The sequence below is a fragment of the Trachurus trachurus genome, assembly GCF_905171665.1.
Source record: "Trachurus trachurus genome assembly, chromosome: 7".
NCBI lineage: Eukaryota > Metazoa > Chordata > Actinopteri > Carangiformes > Carangidae > Trachurus > Trachurus trachurus.
This window is the reverse complement of record NC_139901.1, coordinates 34,945,121-34,960,203: the sequence shown is the minus strand read 5'-3', so window position 1 is coordinate 34,960,203 and position 15,083 is coordinate 34,945,121. Positions and strand designations below refer to the sequence as shown.

General features: G+C 43.7%; 1 protein-coding gene and 1 long non-coding RNA gene across 3 annotated transcripts; one reads left to right on the top strand and one right to left on the bottom strand.

The window, feature by feature from the left end:
- Positions 1-4,264: 4,264 nt before the first annotated feature.
- On the bottom strand, positions 4,265-5,521 carry LOC310988577. The gene is made up of 3 exons (XR_014595492.1): positions 5,433-5,521; positions 5,268-5,343; positions 4,265-5,088 (listed from the first exon to the last, which is right to left on the bottom strand). It is a non-coding gene; the product is annotated as an uncharacterized lncRNA (long non-coding RNA).
- A 3,174-nt stretch (positions 5,522-8,695) lies between these two features.
- Positions 8,696-14,354, top strand: rgs19 (regulator of G protein signaling 19). Of its 2 annotated transcripts, none has more exons than XM_083975388.1 (4): positions 8,696-8,784; positions 9,834-9,915; positions 11,680-11,911; positions 14,039-14,354. In XM_083975388.1, exons 2-4 carry the CDS (start codon positions 9,887-9,889, stop codon positions 14,225-14,227), a joined length of 450 nt encoding a protein of 149 aa, XP_083831514.1. In that variant the 5' UTR covers positions 8,696-8,784; positions 9,834-9,886; the 3' UTR covers positions 14,228-14,354. The 2 variants fall into 2 exon arrangements, with proteins under 2 accessions (XP_083831514.1, XP_083831513.1); XM_083975387.1 differs by having other exon boundaries at positions 8,713-8,784; positions 9,826-9,915.
- The last annotated feature ends 729 nt before the right edge of the window (positions 14,355-15,083 follow it).

Sequence of the window (15,083 nt, the reverse complement as noted above, 5' to 3'; positions counted from 1 at the left end):
GCTCTTCAGGAGGTCTCCTTTGTCTACGGCACTGCACGCATTTATGCACAAATCTTCCAATTGTTTTACTCCCACCTATTATCCAAAACCCCTGGGCCCTGAGGTCCATCAAGGTTTGATTTCGCCCTTGATGACAAACATGACTGTGAAAGTGGGACAGAATGAGCTTGGTGACATGGCCATCCTTTGGGAGAATTACCGGGTGCCTTTGTTCCACACTGAGAGTTGAACCTCTAAGTCTCCCTCCAACACGCAGAAGACCTCCCTCCAGCCTCGGGTTGAGCTTAAAAAGAGGACTTGACCTTGAAAGACTTGCTCCCTGGAGATTTTTCCGAAGGGCGTTTAGCTCCTCAGGGAAGGTTTGCTGTTGCACTAACTTTAACACTTCATCAGCTGCTCTTTTACGTTCTGCCACTGTTACAATGTTGTCATGTTTAAGCCTTGCCCCGAGTCTTTTAATCCTTGCGACTACTTTGAGGAGTGTGGTCCAGGTTGAAAACCTCTCCAGACGCCTCAAAACATCCGTTTGGGTGCTGACTTGAGTTGCAAACACATGCACAGATTTGACCTCAGGGTCACCAACCAACAGCTCTGAAGAGGGTTTTAACATTGGAAGCAACTCTTGTTCCCAGAGAAGTTTAGGACCTGATAACCAACCTGATGACGCAATATCTACGGCACGAAGACCCCTGGAGGCGAAGTCAGCAGGATTTTGTGTTGTATCAATGTAATGCCAGTCATTTGGATCTGTTTTTTCTCTGATGAGCTGAACTCTATTTGCAACGAACACGTGAAATCTTCGTGATTCATTATTTATGTATGACAACACAACCTGCGAGTCTGTCCAGAAATACATTTTATCAATTTCCATCTGAAGTTCTTCCTTTAACAAGGTACTCATTCTGGCTGAGGTTACTGCAGCTGAGAGTTCCAATCGTGGGATACTCATTATCTTTGTAGGTGCAACCCGTGCCTTCGCCATCACCAGACTGCAATGGATCTCGTTCTGAGTGTTTTTATATCTCAAATAAGCGCACGAACCATATCCAGTGGTACTGGCATCAGAAAACAAATGCAATTCGATGCTTATGATCTTTCCAAAATTTTCAGGATGGTAACATCGGGGAATGGTGATGTCTTTTAATGCTTGAAGGCCATTCTTCCACTCCTCCCACCGTGAATGCAACTTCTCAGGAACTGGATCGTCCCATCCTATGCCTTTATGGCACAGCTCCTGGAGAATCTGCTTTCCACTTAGGGTGAAGGGGGCCATAAACCCAAGTGGATCATACAGGGAGGCTACAACCAAAGGAACCTCAGAAAGTTACGGGCTGATGGGAAAACATGAAATTGATGGAACATTTTTTGAATATCGCAGACCACAGCAATTCTTTCTCTTCTGAAACGACACAGAACTCCCACCAATGAATTAATTAAATCTGGGCCAGTGAGCAAAGTGTCATTCAAAGAAATACCGTTAAACTTTGCTGAACAATCGAAGACCACTCTCAGTTTGCCTGGCTTCTTTGGATGGAACACCCCATGGTGGGGAATGTACCAGACAGTTTCGTCGTTGGCAGCTGGAGGGGCAAGCTCTGCATCGCCTTTACTTATTGTTTCTTCCATGAAGAGAGTATACTGCTCGTGATATTGTTTATTGGCCATTAACTTTCTTTTCAGATGTTGAAGCCGAGCAGTAGCGAGTTTTTTGTTGTTTGGCAGTGATGGGGGGCTGTTATTTTTGAAGGGGAGGGGCATCTGATAATGTCCATCTTCCTCCTGCTTTATATTATCACTCAAAAGCTGTATAAAGCAAACGTCGTCCTGAGACACAAACTTGTCCTCGTAGCTCCTCTCATTAAAGTCTGACTCCAAAACTTTCAAAACGTCAGTAACAGCAGACACAGGCAACTCTTTCACCGCAACACGATGCACAAAACTATGATTACTCTGCCTGTCCAGATGAGGGTTAGCAGAACCTATAATACTCCATCCAAGAGAAGTTCGTTGAGCAAAGGGTTCATTTTCATCTCCAACAACGACCTCTAGGGGGGCTAATGCTGAAGGGCAGTCATAACCGATGAGAAGTCCCACCTCACAATCTTGTAGTGGTGCCATCTTGTTGGCCAGATGGCTTAAGGGCGGCCACTGAAGTGCTGTAGCTTTTGTTGGAATGTGAGACTTATCGACTGGGATGAAGTTACGTGTGTAAGCCTGCTTAATTTGTATGTGTGATTCAGCCTGAAGACTACGAACTTGAAGACCACTGGCTATTTTGCTGGTTATGTTCATATTAACAGAGGTCATAGTGCTCAACTTCAGCTGAATTGGACGAGTACTTACATTTAACTCAGAAATTAAATTTTCCAGAATGAAGGTGGAGTCACTTTGTGTGTCGAGAAGAGCGTAGGTAAGTATTTCTCTGTGAGGCTCCGTTGCTGAGGACACCAAGACTGGAACAATGCTGGATGTGGCAGAGACATTTTGGGTCAAAGCATGAGACATGGCTATGTGGACCTCATTATTACCATAATCTCCTGAAGCAGCAGGTCGTGTATTTTCTTTATGCAAGCAGGTGGGATGACGCCGACCACAGGTGTTACAGATGTGTCGCTTTCTACAGTCCTTACTGGCATGGCCTTTCCTTAGGCATCCAAAGCACAGGCGATGTTCAAATACAAAGGCTCTTTTCTCCTCCATTGGCTTTGCTGCAAAAGTTGAACATTTAGCAACTCCATGATCTTCATTTTTGCAAAATAAACAAGGTGACTGACTTTTCTTGTGTCATTGAGTTGGAGTCTTCTAACTGAGTGTGTGTATTCAATGCTTTAGCTCGCTTTGGAAACGTATCCTCTGTTTTCACATTAATCAAAAAAGGGGAAGTGATGGGATTACACACTATTCTGGCTTCTCTTTGCATGAACTCAGTGAAGCGTAGAAAGCCAGGATAATTACCAGATTGATCCAGCTCCTCAGCAACAATCCGACTCCATCTACGCACCATCCACTCAGGCAGCTTCTTCAGGAGTTTTTGATTTTCTTCACAGTCGTTGAGAATTGACAGACCTTTAATATGGGGCATAGCTTCTGCACAGCCTTGGAGGAAATCTGCAAACTCTCTCAGTGATTTGGAATCATTAGCTGTTATTTTGGGCCATTTCGTCAGTCTCTCTCTGAAGGCTCTTTGAACAATGAATGGACTTCCATACCTGTCGTTCAAAACATCCCAAGCACCATGATATGCATCCTCCGAGTTCCGATAGAAAAACCCATCCACTGCCTTACGTGCATCCCCTGCCAGATAACTTTTCAAATAAAACATTTTCTCACTCACTGGAAGAGGCTTCTGATCAATCAAAGCCTTAAAGGACACCTTCCAATCGATGAACTGTAAGGGGTCGCCTGTGAAAGTTGTTGGTTCTGGAACAGGTAAACGACTTAGGGTGAATGAGCTTGTTATTGCTTGAGCCAAGCTGGCCTGAGAAATGCTGGCCTCTTCCTGAGTTGACCTTTGAGGCGCCACATGTCGAGGTTGAAAGGGTGTAGCTTGTGGGTTTAGCATAAGTTGATATTCTGTAGCTGGGCTTTCAGGAGCAACTTTACCAGCCTCATTCACACAATTTCCAGGCATGTCAAAACTGTTATATGCTTCGACACGGGCCTTTGCCACCTTCACTTCACTGTCTGCTTGCAGCTGCTTTAACCTTGATTTACCTTCTTCCAGCTTTAATTTTGTTTCAGTCTCCCTTTGTTTGATATCTGCAAGCATTTTAGTTTCTTCAAGCTTCCACTTAATCTCTATTTTATCCAATTCTGCTTGTTGATCCTGTAGCATTTGAGTGGCCTTTGCTTGCTCCACCTTTGCTGCCAGGTCTGCCTCTGCATCGGCTCGATTACTAGAGGACCTGGAGAAGTTGCTATCTTGATCATCATCACATCTGTCGAGCTGTGAGACAACTGTTTCAGTGTTGCTTCTTCCAAAGACGGATCCATATTCCCTTTTGCTCAGCTGCATCCTCACTCTATCCTTTTCAAGACGATCATTAAAGGTTTCATTGATGTTCTCCATTCTTTTATTTACAATATCAGCAATCTCGATCGACAAGACGCTACATGCATCCATTTTCTTTACGACCTCTGGAGAAATCATAAGGTTACCTTTAGTCAGTTCATAATGTTGGCACACGTTATCATATTTTTTCTTAATGTCTCTTTGGATCTCTTCAAGGTCCTCTGGTGAACATAAAGTCTTTAGTTTAGCTCTTATGCCTTTGGCTGTTGATTTCCAAATTTCATAGGCCTTGCCAAATGCCTTTTCCTTCTTCATTGCTTCCTGATTTTGCAGCTCTTGGCCCTTTTGTGTTAAGGTTCTCTCCCGTGAGCTGGACCTTGTTTGTTGAGCCCCTAGGGTGCTCTTTATTTCTTCAGCAGGTGCCAACATATTACCTTTATGGCTGTTCATTAGCAAAAGGGGGCCCTTAAGTGTTTTACAAAACTCAAATTTAAAGGCTGTGATTTTCGCTTATATTTAAATTTTTATACCATAATTTATGTTAGGCATTTACACCTCTTGCACATCAAAATTCATAAACAGTCCCACAATATCCAAAAAACCTGCATAAAGTATACCATCAGAAAATCATCTGTAAAGGCTTTAGTCTCTAGGATTATTGTTTGTTCAAAAACCCCAGTTCAAGCATTTAACCAGGAAACCATCACACATTCACGAATAACCTTTTTATGAATTAATTGAGCCTTGAGCATTTAAACAGTAAGTGTCCATTAAATTCATTACTGGCAGAGACAGTTCAGACTGTGTGACTTTACCCCTCTTCAACCAGAGTTTCTCGCTGTAGCCATTGCACGATGAAGCCACTGCTGAATGATGTTGTCCGTTTCGAGATCTCAGTTCAATGTCCGATGTCACTTTCTCCCGTGCGCGATCAACTTGCGTCGCTCCGATGCAGCGTCGCGGCTCACTGTCTCCATAAGCGGTGAGTTTCACTGTTACGGTCCCTCGGCATTCAAGACACATAGGCTGGAGCTCGACTGGTGCACAACTTTTATTTCCTCTTTGGCACCGTGAAACTAAAAACACATGAAAAGATTTAATTACATGATTGCCAATATTAAAAACATACTACACAATAAATTCAATACACACTCCCGCTCCTCATCCTTATTCATAGTTTAACAACACTTCATTCATAAAAACAATTCATTGTAGCCGTCAACCCATATAAACAAATAAACAAACAAACATTTACCTCATTTCGCCTACCAAGGGCGTAAACTCTTTGCTTCAAAACGTATCCGCTCCACACACATCTCTTCTGGCAGTGGCTAAACAAACACCACAGTCAAAGTTGCATCTACACACACAATCGCATGAAAACGATGTCGCATCAACATACTGTATTTAAATTACATACCATGTCCTTTATTTCTTTGATTTCCCCAACCCCGGCGGCTACTCGGGTAAAGCTTGGCGTGCGTGTGTAACACAGAAAGTGGCATGTGACGACACTCATAACCCCTACACCGTTTCCGGAGCACCAAGACAACAGCATAGAATCCCACCAGCAGCGAGAACCCCCCTGGTGGTCGCTTACAGATACTTCACTACCGTCTTTGGTTCGGTTAGACGTCAGGGGAGCATTGCATTGTGGGATACAGGACACAATGTAGACTGGTCAGATACTGGAGAGATTTCCCGTGGTGCAGGTGTTTGGTGTCGGTGAACGCAGCACGGTGAACTGCTTCTGTTTTCTGCCTCTGACTCTACGAACCAGGACGTCTGTGTGTGTGTGTGTGTGTGTGTGTGTGTGTGTGTCTGTGTGTAGGAGGGTGTTGCTCTGTCAACACAACCAGGATCAATAAAGTTAAAATAATATTTACAGAGATGAGATCAAGACGATGAGGAGGTCAACTATCTAGTCTGTGTGTGTGAGAGAGAGAAAGTGTTTCTAGTGTCGTCTTTAATGAGATTAACACACAACTCACATCCTGTTAAATGCACACACACAGACACACACACACACACACACACACACACATACACACACACACACACACACACACACACACACACACACACTGACACAGACACACACTGAAAAACACATGGAGTAAAAGATGAAGTGGGACATCTGTCGACAAGGAAGTACACACTTAAGTTTCTTTCTCTGTCTTTTTTTTCATTTGTCCTCTCTATAACACACACACACACACACACACACACACACACACACACACACACACACACACACACACACACACACACACACACACACACACACACACACACACACACACACACACACACACACACACACACACACACAGACACCTGATGCTGTGTGTTATAAAAGACGATCTAGGTGATAAAGAGCAGGGAGTGTTTGTTCCTCTGACACGGCCGTGTGTGTGTGTGTGTGTGTCTGTGTGTGTGAGCATGAAGGACTTTTACCCCGTTAACACACACACACACACACACAGACACACACACACACACACACACACACACACACACACCTGAGGCTGTGACTTCCAGCTGTTTTTATTGTTTTATATAATCTGAGTTTATGGAGTTGAACTGTAAACTCTGTTTCTGTCGTTGACGGCGGTTTAAATAAAGTTATTACAAAGCCTCTGTAGCCAACAGGAGCAGCTTCGCTCCGTGGATCAATATATAATAATACATAATATATAATATATAATACACATATGTAAGGGATAATGTAGCCTGTAGTTGTTGACAGGTTTATTTCTCCATAACAACCGACCAACTCTACATTATCCTGTTTATTACACGGTTTACGAGTAAAATAATTACTTAAAATAATTACTTTGAAACATAATGTTGATCAAGCAGAGCTACTTGGAGCTAATGCTAACGTCTGGAGAGGTGGGACTAGTTTTTCACACTGAGGCTATTTTATTGAATAATATGTATTTCTGGTTGAATAAAACTACATGGAATTGATGCGTATCCCTCTTTCATATTGTCATTATTGGTAACCGGTTTATAAAAGCTATATATCACTATATATATATTGAAATATTGAAATATACTGTATATATATATATAAGCAATATATCACGACAGGCCGTGGTATATGCTCATTATACCACGGTTAACAACCAATCAGATCGCCGGATATAATATAACAACCCTCTGTCTCTCAGTGTTTCAGTAAAGGACAGGAAACGTTTCAGCAGCTGCTTCATGTCGTGTTGTTACTAAAACTGTCTCATTGTGAACGCAGCTCAATCACTGACACACACACACACACACACACACACACACACACACACACACACACACACACACACACACACACACACACACACACACACAGGTCAGCAGGACACATCTGTCTGAACATCTGGAGTTTGACCATTTAGAGACGACACAGCAACACACACAGCAGCCTCAGTGTGTGTGTGTGTGTGTATCAATGTGTGTGTGTGTGTGTGTGTGTGATCACATGATGCATCACATTGTCTCCACTCGCTCTCTTTCACTTCCTCTATAACACATGCTCTCTCTCTCTCTCTCTCTCTCTCTCTCTCGTTGGCACCGATGTGTGTGTGTTTCTCTTCATGTCTTTATTCTCTCTCTCTCTTCACAGTTCAACCTTCCTCCACTTTCTTTTCCGTCTCGTCTCGTTGTTTATACAGAAACTAAAACCAGACCAGAGAACTCATCTGTATGTCAGCGATCTCCTCCTCTTCTTCTTCTTATACAGCGCATTTCATACCAAGGCAACTCAATGTGCTTTACATAAAGACAAAACATTAAAAAAAACAGCATAAAAACAAAAAACACAGAGTTAAAAGCAGGAGCAATAAAAGTAAAATCAAAGAAAATACATAAAGTTTAAAGTTGTTTAAAGGAGCTCAGCTATAAGTACGTGAAAAGAGAAATGTGTTTAACCTGGATTTAAAAGTACGGCTCCTCACAGAGAGGGTTTGTCTGCAGAGCTGCTCGGCCGGCCAACCTCCGTCGTCATCCCGGGGGAGAAAACCATCGCTAATTAACTTACCCGCAGGTTTTTAGAGGTTTACCACCGGCTGGTTAAATTATTTCTAGGAGATAAATGTTGGTCTCATTGATATAAATCTAACAGCTGTATCAGTAGCATTAGTTAGTCTGAATGTAAAGTGAAGCTTCCTGTGTGTATTGGACAGAAGAGCAGCGCTGCCTCGGGGCTCTGGAGCCTACGGACACAAACCACCACATTTACATCAAGAAATACATGTTTTACTATCAACACATCAGTCTGCATTACATTTTATTAAATTTTATTAAGTTAACATGGTTTTGAATAGAGGATTTGTGGCCAAAGCTCGTCACGTCTGCTTATGTGAAAGACAGCAGAGACGACTGATGACAGATGTGACTGTTGAAGTGGTGTCCCAATTCGTAGGAGTTGTATTGTAGCTCCGTTTCAAGGGGCAACGGTTAAGGGCTAGGAGTAGGGGTAGGGATGAAAACTAGAACTGGAATTGGGTAAAGGTGTTCGACCTAAAGAGATGAAACCACCACTGAGAGGAAAACCCTAACCCCCCCCCCCCTCTCTCTCTCTCTGTGCAGTACACGGGTCCGGTGGCGGCCGAGCGCGGCGGCGGTGAGCTCGCCATGGGAGGCGGTCGCAGCGAGACCTCAGCGCTGAGCGGGACGGGAGGGGGGCGGAGCCTAACCACCACCCAGAACAACCAACGGCCCAACAGCAACGCAGCATGCTGCTTCTGCTGGTGCTGCTGCTGCAGCTGCTCATGGTAGGAGACACACACACACACACACACACAGGGGAACACACACACACACACCTGTAGCTCCTGCTGACTCAGCTGTTAAAGGGACAGCGAGGAGTTTTGTAAAAGCAAAGTGTTTCCACACTACATTTATGAGCCTCCACACCGTGAAATTCTTTGACCGGTGCAAGACAGACTCATGTTTTCATTCATCAAGAATTAAAGTCAGAGGTTGGAAGACGATCACATACCGTCGTAGTTCCCACCATAAACGGAGATTCGGCGGCGTTATTCTCATGACTCGCCACGAAACCGAAAGTAAAGAAACGCTGGTCGGCTCGCCCAGCATTTCCACCACCACTAATAATAACAAAATAACCATAGAGACAATACCATAGATTTATCTAAAATGGACCATTAACAAGTGGTAACGGAGATTAGGGGTGGGAGAAAAAATCGATTTACATAAATATCGCGATATCTTTTTTGACGATTTTTAAATAGATTTATTTATTTATTCTTTTAAATAATTTTTTTTGAATTTTTTTAAATATTGTGCAATGTGCATTTGTTAGACTTTTTTACATAAAGAGAGTCCAGGTTTTGAAAAGGGTTTAAGTTCACTTTATAATGGAGTATGTTAATTTATAGGCTCCTACAGTATTTGTGTGCAGATAAATGTTAAAAATGCTAAAGACTAAAAATCGAGAGAATCGGCAATATTGTAGAATTGCAATTTAAATCGAATCGCCATCCAAAAAATCGTAGAAGAATCGTATCGGAAGAAAAGCATATCGTCCCAGCCCTAACGTAGATTCATCCACATTAATATGAGACTTTTTTACAACCAGATATAAACTCCTGGTTGTCCCTTTAACATCACTGTGGTTGTGTCATTAATGAGGCGATGGCATCAGTGTTTATAGCTCTGAGAGAAATTACTCCTGTTAGCTGTGTGTGTGTGTGTTGTGTTTATGAGCTGTGTGTGTGTGTGTGTGTGTGTGTGTGTGTGTGTGTGTGTGTGTGTGTGTGTGAAGCCGTCTCATCATGTCGTCTCTCCGTCAGGAATGAAGAGGAGCGGCGGAGGAGGAGGAGGAGGAGGAAGAGGATATCACAGGACACCAAGATGGAGCTGATACCAAACTGTGAAGCTTGGTGAGTCTGAGCAGAGAATCCTGTAAAACTTAAAGTGTGTCAGAAACCTTTTCTCCACCGCTGCATGTGGCCAGATGGTCAGACTCTGGACCACATCTGGACCACATCTGGACCACACACAGAACATCTGTTACCAGAGGAAACAGGGATGTGGCCAGATTTGGGATCAAAACGTGCGGTTCGATTGGGATCGGTGTGCTATTACTTTTCTCAACAGTTTACAGAAAACTGCAAAATTTTGCATTGAAGTCAATGGGACGGGCGAAGAAAAAAAGAGTGGAAAAGAACAATCAGTGGAGTTTTTCAAACGTCTACTGCTCAGGCATACTTTCACCTAGAGACTCCATTTAAACTTTAAACAGTAGACACAAGTCTTGTGTATTGTCGTATTACTCCACGTTTTGATAGGTCATATAGTTTTTGATCAATCCCTGATCAATGACCATGATCATTTTTGGAGAAATTATGAGATTATAATGGGTGTGTATTGCACGGAATGTTCGTGTCAGAGTGCGTGAGCCCAGAAAAATTCCTGAATTTTTCTCTTTCCACACTCGGCCCGGCCACAATTTACACTCTACACACATGATTTTTTCCACATTTGTAGACAAACTTGCTCTGTCTCTCATCATCTGCTCAAAATATCAGAGAGACTTACAGAATTTAAACTCTGAGCCTCTAAGTGCGGCCACGTCTGTCTCTGCTCCTCATTGACTCCAATACAAATATTTTCTGAGAGAAGCAGAACGGCCTGATGTTTTAAAACCGCAACCGTCTCCAAAATATTTACTGTAGAAACACCAAATCGTACCAAATTTTTCAGGAAGTCCTTAGAGCAACGTTGATCTGTGTTTTGTTCTGATAGGAGTTACCGTTTTGTCACAGTAAGCCTAAATGTGAGACCGATGCAGAGGCAGAAAATAGCTCTTTTTCTCCACGTTTCTGTCTGTCTCAGCCTGGGGGGCCCCCAATCGTCATGGGCAACCACCTCAAGTTGGCATGGTAACGTCTGTGACCAGGATGAGTGTGGCTGGTTCCAGCCCAGTCCTCCTCGTCCTTCCTCTGAGACCACGAATAAATAATAATACAACACATAGCAACACAAAACACACACACAGAAATAGTAATGTTTCTTCAATCATTTCAGATTTGTCTAAACGGTGATAGGGCGTGAAAAATATGATATATAGCTAAACTCTCGTTCGTTACTATTGATCTCATTCAATGTACAGCTGGTTTTCTACCCGGAAGTAGAATACAAACAACAAGGAGATTCGGTCTATAAACTGTTGAAATATCGGAAGTTTGGTTTGGTCGACTGCTGTTGTGTGTCCCGATCGTGAGCTGTGGCTATTAGCTTAGCTCGTCAGCTGTGGCTATTAGGTTAGCTCGTTAGCCGGCATTTACTACATATTCTGCTACAATTTCTTTATTAGATTGATTTAATGCTGCCTGTTATTGTTGGGATGCTGCTGCCCAACTCAGGCAAACGGAGCGAAGAGTTTACTGCTAAATAACCTAAAGAAATCCTAGCTAACATGCTAATTAGCTTCCTCTTCTTCTCTGGCAAAACACGACCGCATTGCATTGTGGGATACATAAGGGAGTAGAAAGTAGTGTACATCGCTTGTTCACTCAGTTTTGCGGTGCATTGTGGGTGTTTTGTCGTCCACTACAACATGTTGAACACACTATATAGTTAGTGAACTACATCTGTGATAGGAGGAGATTTACTACACAGCTTCTGTCTCTGTGTCTCCACAGCACCAAACCCTCGGTGGAGGAGATCCAGCTCTGGTCTCAGTCCTTCGACAAGCTGATGAGGAACCCGGCGGGCAGGAACGTGTTCCGTGAGTTCCTGCGTACGGAGTACAGCGAGGAGAACATGTTGTTCTGGTTGGCCTGTGAAGAGCTGAAGCAGGAGCCCAAGAGCTCGGTGGAGGAGAAGGCTCGCTCCATCTACGAGGACTACGTCTCCATCCTGTCGCCAAAGGAGGTGAGACACTCTGACCTCACTCTGACCTCTACTGCTTCGTTTTGAACCAGTTTAAACATTTTAAAATCTTTTTTAAACCCATTTTTAGTTTAAAACAGTTTTAAACCGGTTTAAAACAGTTTTTACCTGTTTCAAACTAGTTTAACCCAGTTTGAACCAGTTAAAACCCCGTTTTAAATTTTATTTAAACCCATTTTAAAGCAGTTTTAACAGTTTTAAACTGGTTTAAACTGGTTTAAAACTAGTTTAACCCAGTTTGAACCAGTTTAAACCGGTTTAAATTAGTTTTGAACTAGTTGGAACCTGTTTTGAACCAGTTACAAACTTGCTCCATCTACGAGGACGACATCTCCATCCTGTCGCCAGAGGAGGTCGGTTACTCTGACCTCACTGTGACCTCACTGTGACCTCACTGTGACCTCACTGTGACCTCACACTGTAATGAGCTGTGAGTGGAGGCAGAGGAGCAGACATCAGCTGCTGCTATTTTTAACTGTGTGTGTGTGTGTGTGTGTGTGTGTGTGTGTGTGTGTGTGTGTGTGTGTGTGTGTGTGTGTGTGTGTGTATGTGTGCATGTGATGTGTTTACAGGAAGCTGTAAATTGCTGCTCTCATCACCTTCCAGCAGTTGAGGCTTTTTATAGACACACACACACACACACACACACACACACACACACACACACACACACACACACACACACACACACACACACACACACAAATATCCAGACATGTGAGTTTGGCAGAGAAGCAGCATGTAGTTGTTCTTCTGTGTAAGTTCAATAATGATGAAACTAGAATTGCAGTAGGAAACAGCTGTAACTCTACATGTAGGCTACTTCTTTTACTACCATTTTGAGTTAACCTGAACCTGGCTGTGTCCGAAATCCCCCCCTCCTCTCTATCTAGTGACCAGTTGTTGTAGTGGTGCCTGAATGTTTAGTGATTATTAATGTTCACTATATAGTGACTGAATCTATCCCACAATTCACCGCAACATGTAGTGAACATCCGATGGTCACTAACCGGAGCAAGATATCCCATCATGCATTGCGGTCACGGATCGACGCCGTTACCACAGCGGCCCAGAGCGACCGGTGTAGCTACCAAATAAATGAAGTAGTGACCGGTGTAGCTACCAAATAAATGAAGTAGTGACCGGTGTAGCTACCAAATAAATGAAGTAGTGACCGGTGTAGCTACCAAATAAATGAAGTAGTGACCGGTGTAGCTACCAAATAAATGAAGTAGTGACCGGTGTAGCTACCAAATAAATGAAGTATAGTGACCGGTGTAGCTACCAGATAAATGCAGTAGTGACCGGTGTAGCTACCAGATAAATGCAGTAGTGACCGGTGTAGCTACCAAATAAATGCAGTAGTGACCGGTGTAGCTACCAAATAAATGCAGTAGTGACCGGTGTAGCTACCAAATAAATGCAGTAGTGACCGGTGTAGCTACCAGATAAATGCAGTAGTGACCGGTGTAGCTACCAAATAAATGAAGTAGTGACCGGTGTAGCTACCAAATAAATGAAGTAGTGACCGGTGTAGCTACCAAATAAATGCAGTAGTGACCGGTGTAGCTACCAAATAAATGAAGTAGTGACCGGTGTAGCTACCAAATAAATGCAGTAGTGACCGGTGTAGCTACCAAATAAATGAAGTAGTGACCGGTGTAGCTACCAAATAAATGAAGTAGTGACCGGTGTAGCTACCAAATAAATGCAGTAGAGACCGGTGTAGCTACCAAATAAATGCAGTAGTGACCGGTGTAGCTACCAAATAAATGCAGTAGTGACCGGTGTAGCTACCAGATAAATGCAGTAGTGACCGGTGTAGCTACCAAATAAATGCAGTAGTGACCGGTGTAGCTACCAAATAAATGCAGTAGTGCAGCAGCCTCAATAAATGTGTCCAGCTGCCAGAGTTGTCCGGTCGCAGCTTCCACAGACTTTCACAACAAACGTCGGAGCAAATTTCCTAACAAGCGTTATAAACTGACCACTGACTCTGGATAGCGATGCTAATTTATGTTAGCCCGTCTATGGTGTTTTACAAAACAATGGTCTCACCTGAACCTGAACCTGAACCTGGTCTCTCTGGTCTCTGTGTTCTCTCTGCAGGTGAGTCTGGACTCGCGGGTGCGTGAGGTGATCAACAGGAAGATGCAGCAGCCGACTCCTCAGACGTTTGAAGACGCTCAGCTGCAGATCTACACGCTGATGCACCGAGACTCCTACCCGCGCTTCCTCTCCTCCGCCATCTACCGGGCGCTGCTCCAGGCCGGCTCGCGCACCTCCTCAGAGTCCTAGTCCCAGACCAGCTGCTGCTCCTCCTCCTCCTCCTCCTCCTCCTCCTCCTCCTCCTCCTCCTCCTCCTCCTCCTCCTCCAGGTCCAGACCTTTCAAAGAACCAGTCGACTCCAGTTACTGCCAAGACTTTCTTCTCTTCCTACTCAAATCCTCAACTTTTACTACCAACACCTCCTCCTCCTCCTCCTCCAGGTCCAGACCTTTCAAAGAACCAGTCGACTCCAGTTACTACCAACACCTCCCTCTTCTCCCTTCTCTCTCCTCCTCCTACTCTCCTCTTCCTCCATCTTTCTTTCTCTTCTTCCTTTTCCCTCTCATTCTTCCTTCTCCTTCCTTCCTTCCTTCCTTCCTTCCTTCCTTCCTTTGTCTCCGGTGAAATCCTTCAAAAACAAAAAAAACAAGAAGGATAAATTAAAACTAGAACATTTCCTCTGGGGAAATTTTGAATGGGCCACGGGGCCACGGCCGGTTTTGCCATCTCTGTCAACATGGGAATCAAACCCACGATCTTAAGGTCAAGACAGAGCTGATCAGACAGACACATGATCATCTTTCTATAAGCACTGATATGGAGGAGCTGTAATCACATTAGGTTACCTGTGTGTGTGTGTGTGTGTGTGTGTGTGTGTGTGTGTGTGTGTGTGTGTGTGTGTGTGTGTGTGTGTGTGTGTGTGTGTGTGTGTGTGTGTGTGTGTGTGTGTGTGTGTGTGTGTGTGTGTGTAATCACATGAAGTTACCTGTGTGTGTTAGAGTGTGGGAGAGGAGTGTATGTTACCTGTGTGTTTTGATGTGTGTGTGTGTCTGTAACTGTAATCTGCACTGGTCTCACATTTAGGCTTACTGTGACAAAACGGTAA

Bases quoted from the DNA above. Each gene is read 5' to 3' on its own strand.
- rgs19 (XM_083975388.1), top strand. From the start codon at position 9,887: ATGGAGCTGATACCAAACTGTGAAGCTTG. The intron at 9,916-11,679 runs GTGAGTCTGAGC...GTGTCTCCACAG, and splicing joins ATACCAAACTGTGAAGCTTG to CACCAAACCCTCGGTGGAGG. The intron at 11,912-14,038 runs GTGAGACACTCT...TTCTCTCTGCAG, and splicing joins CCATCCTGTCGCCAAAGGAG to GTGAGTCTGGACTCGCGGGT.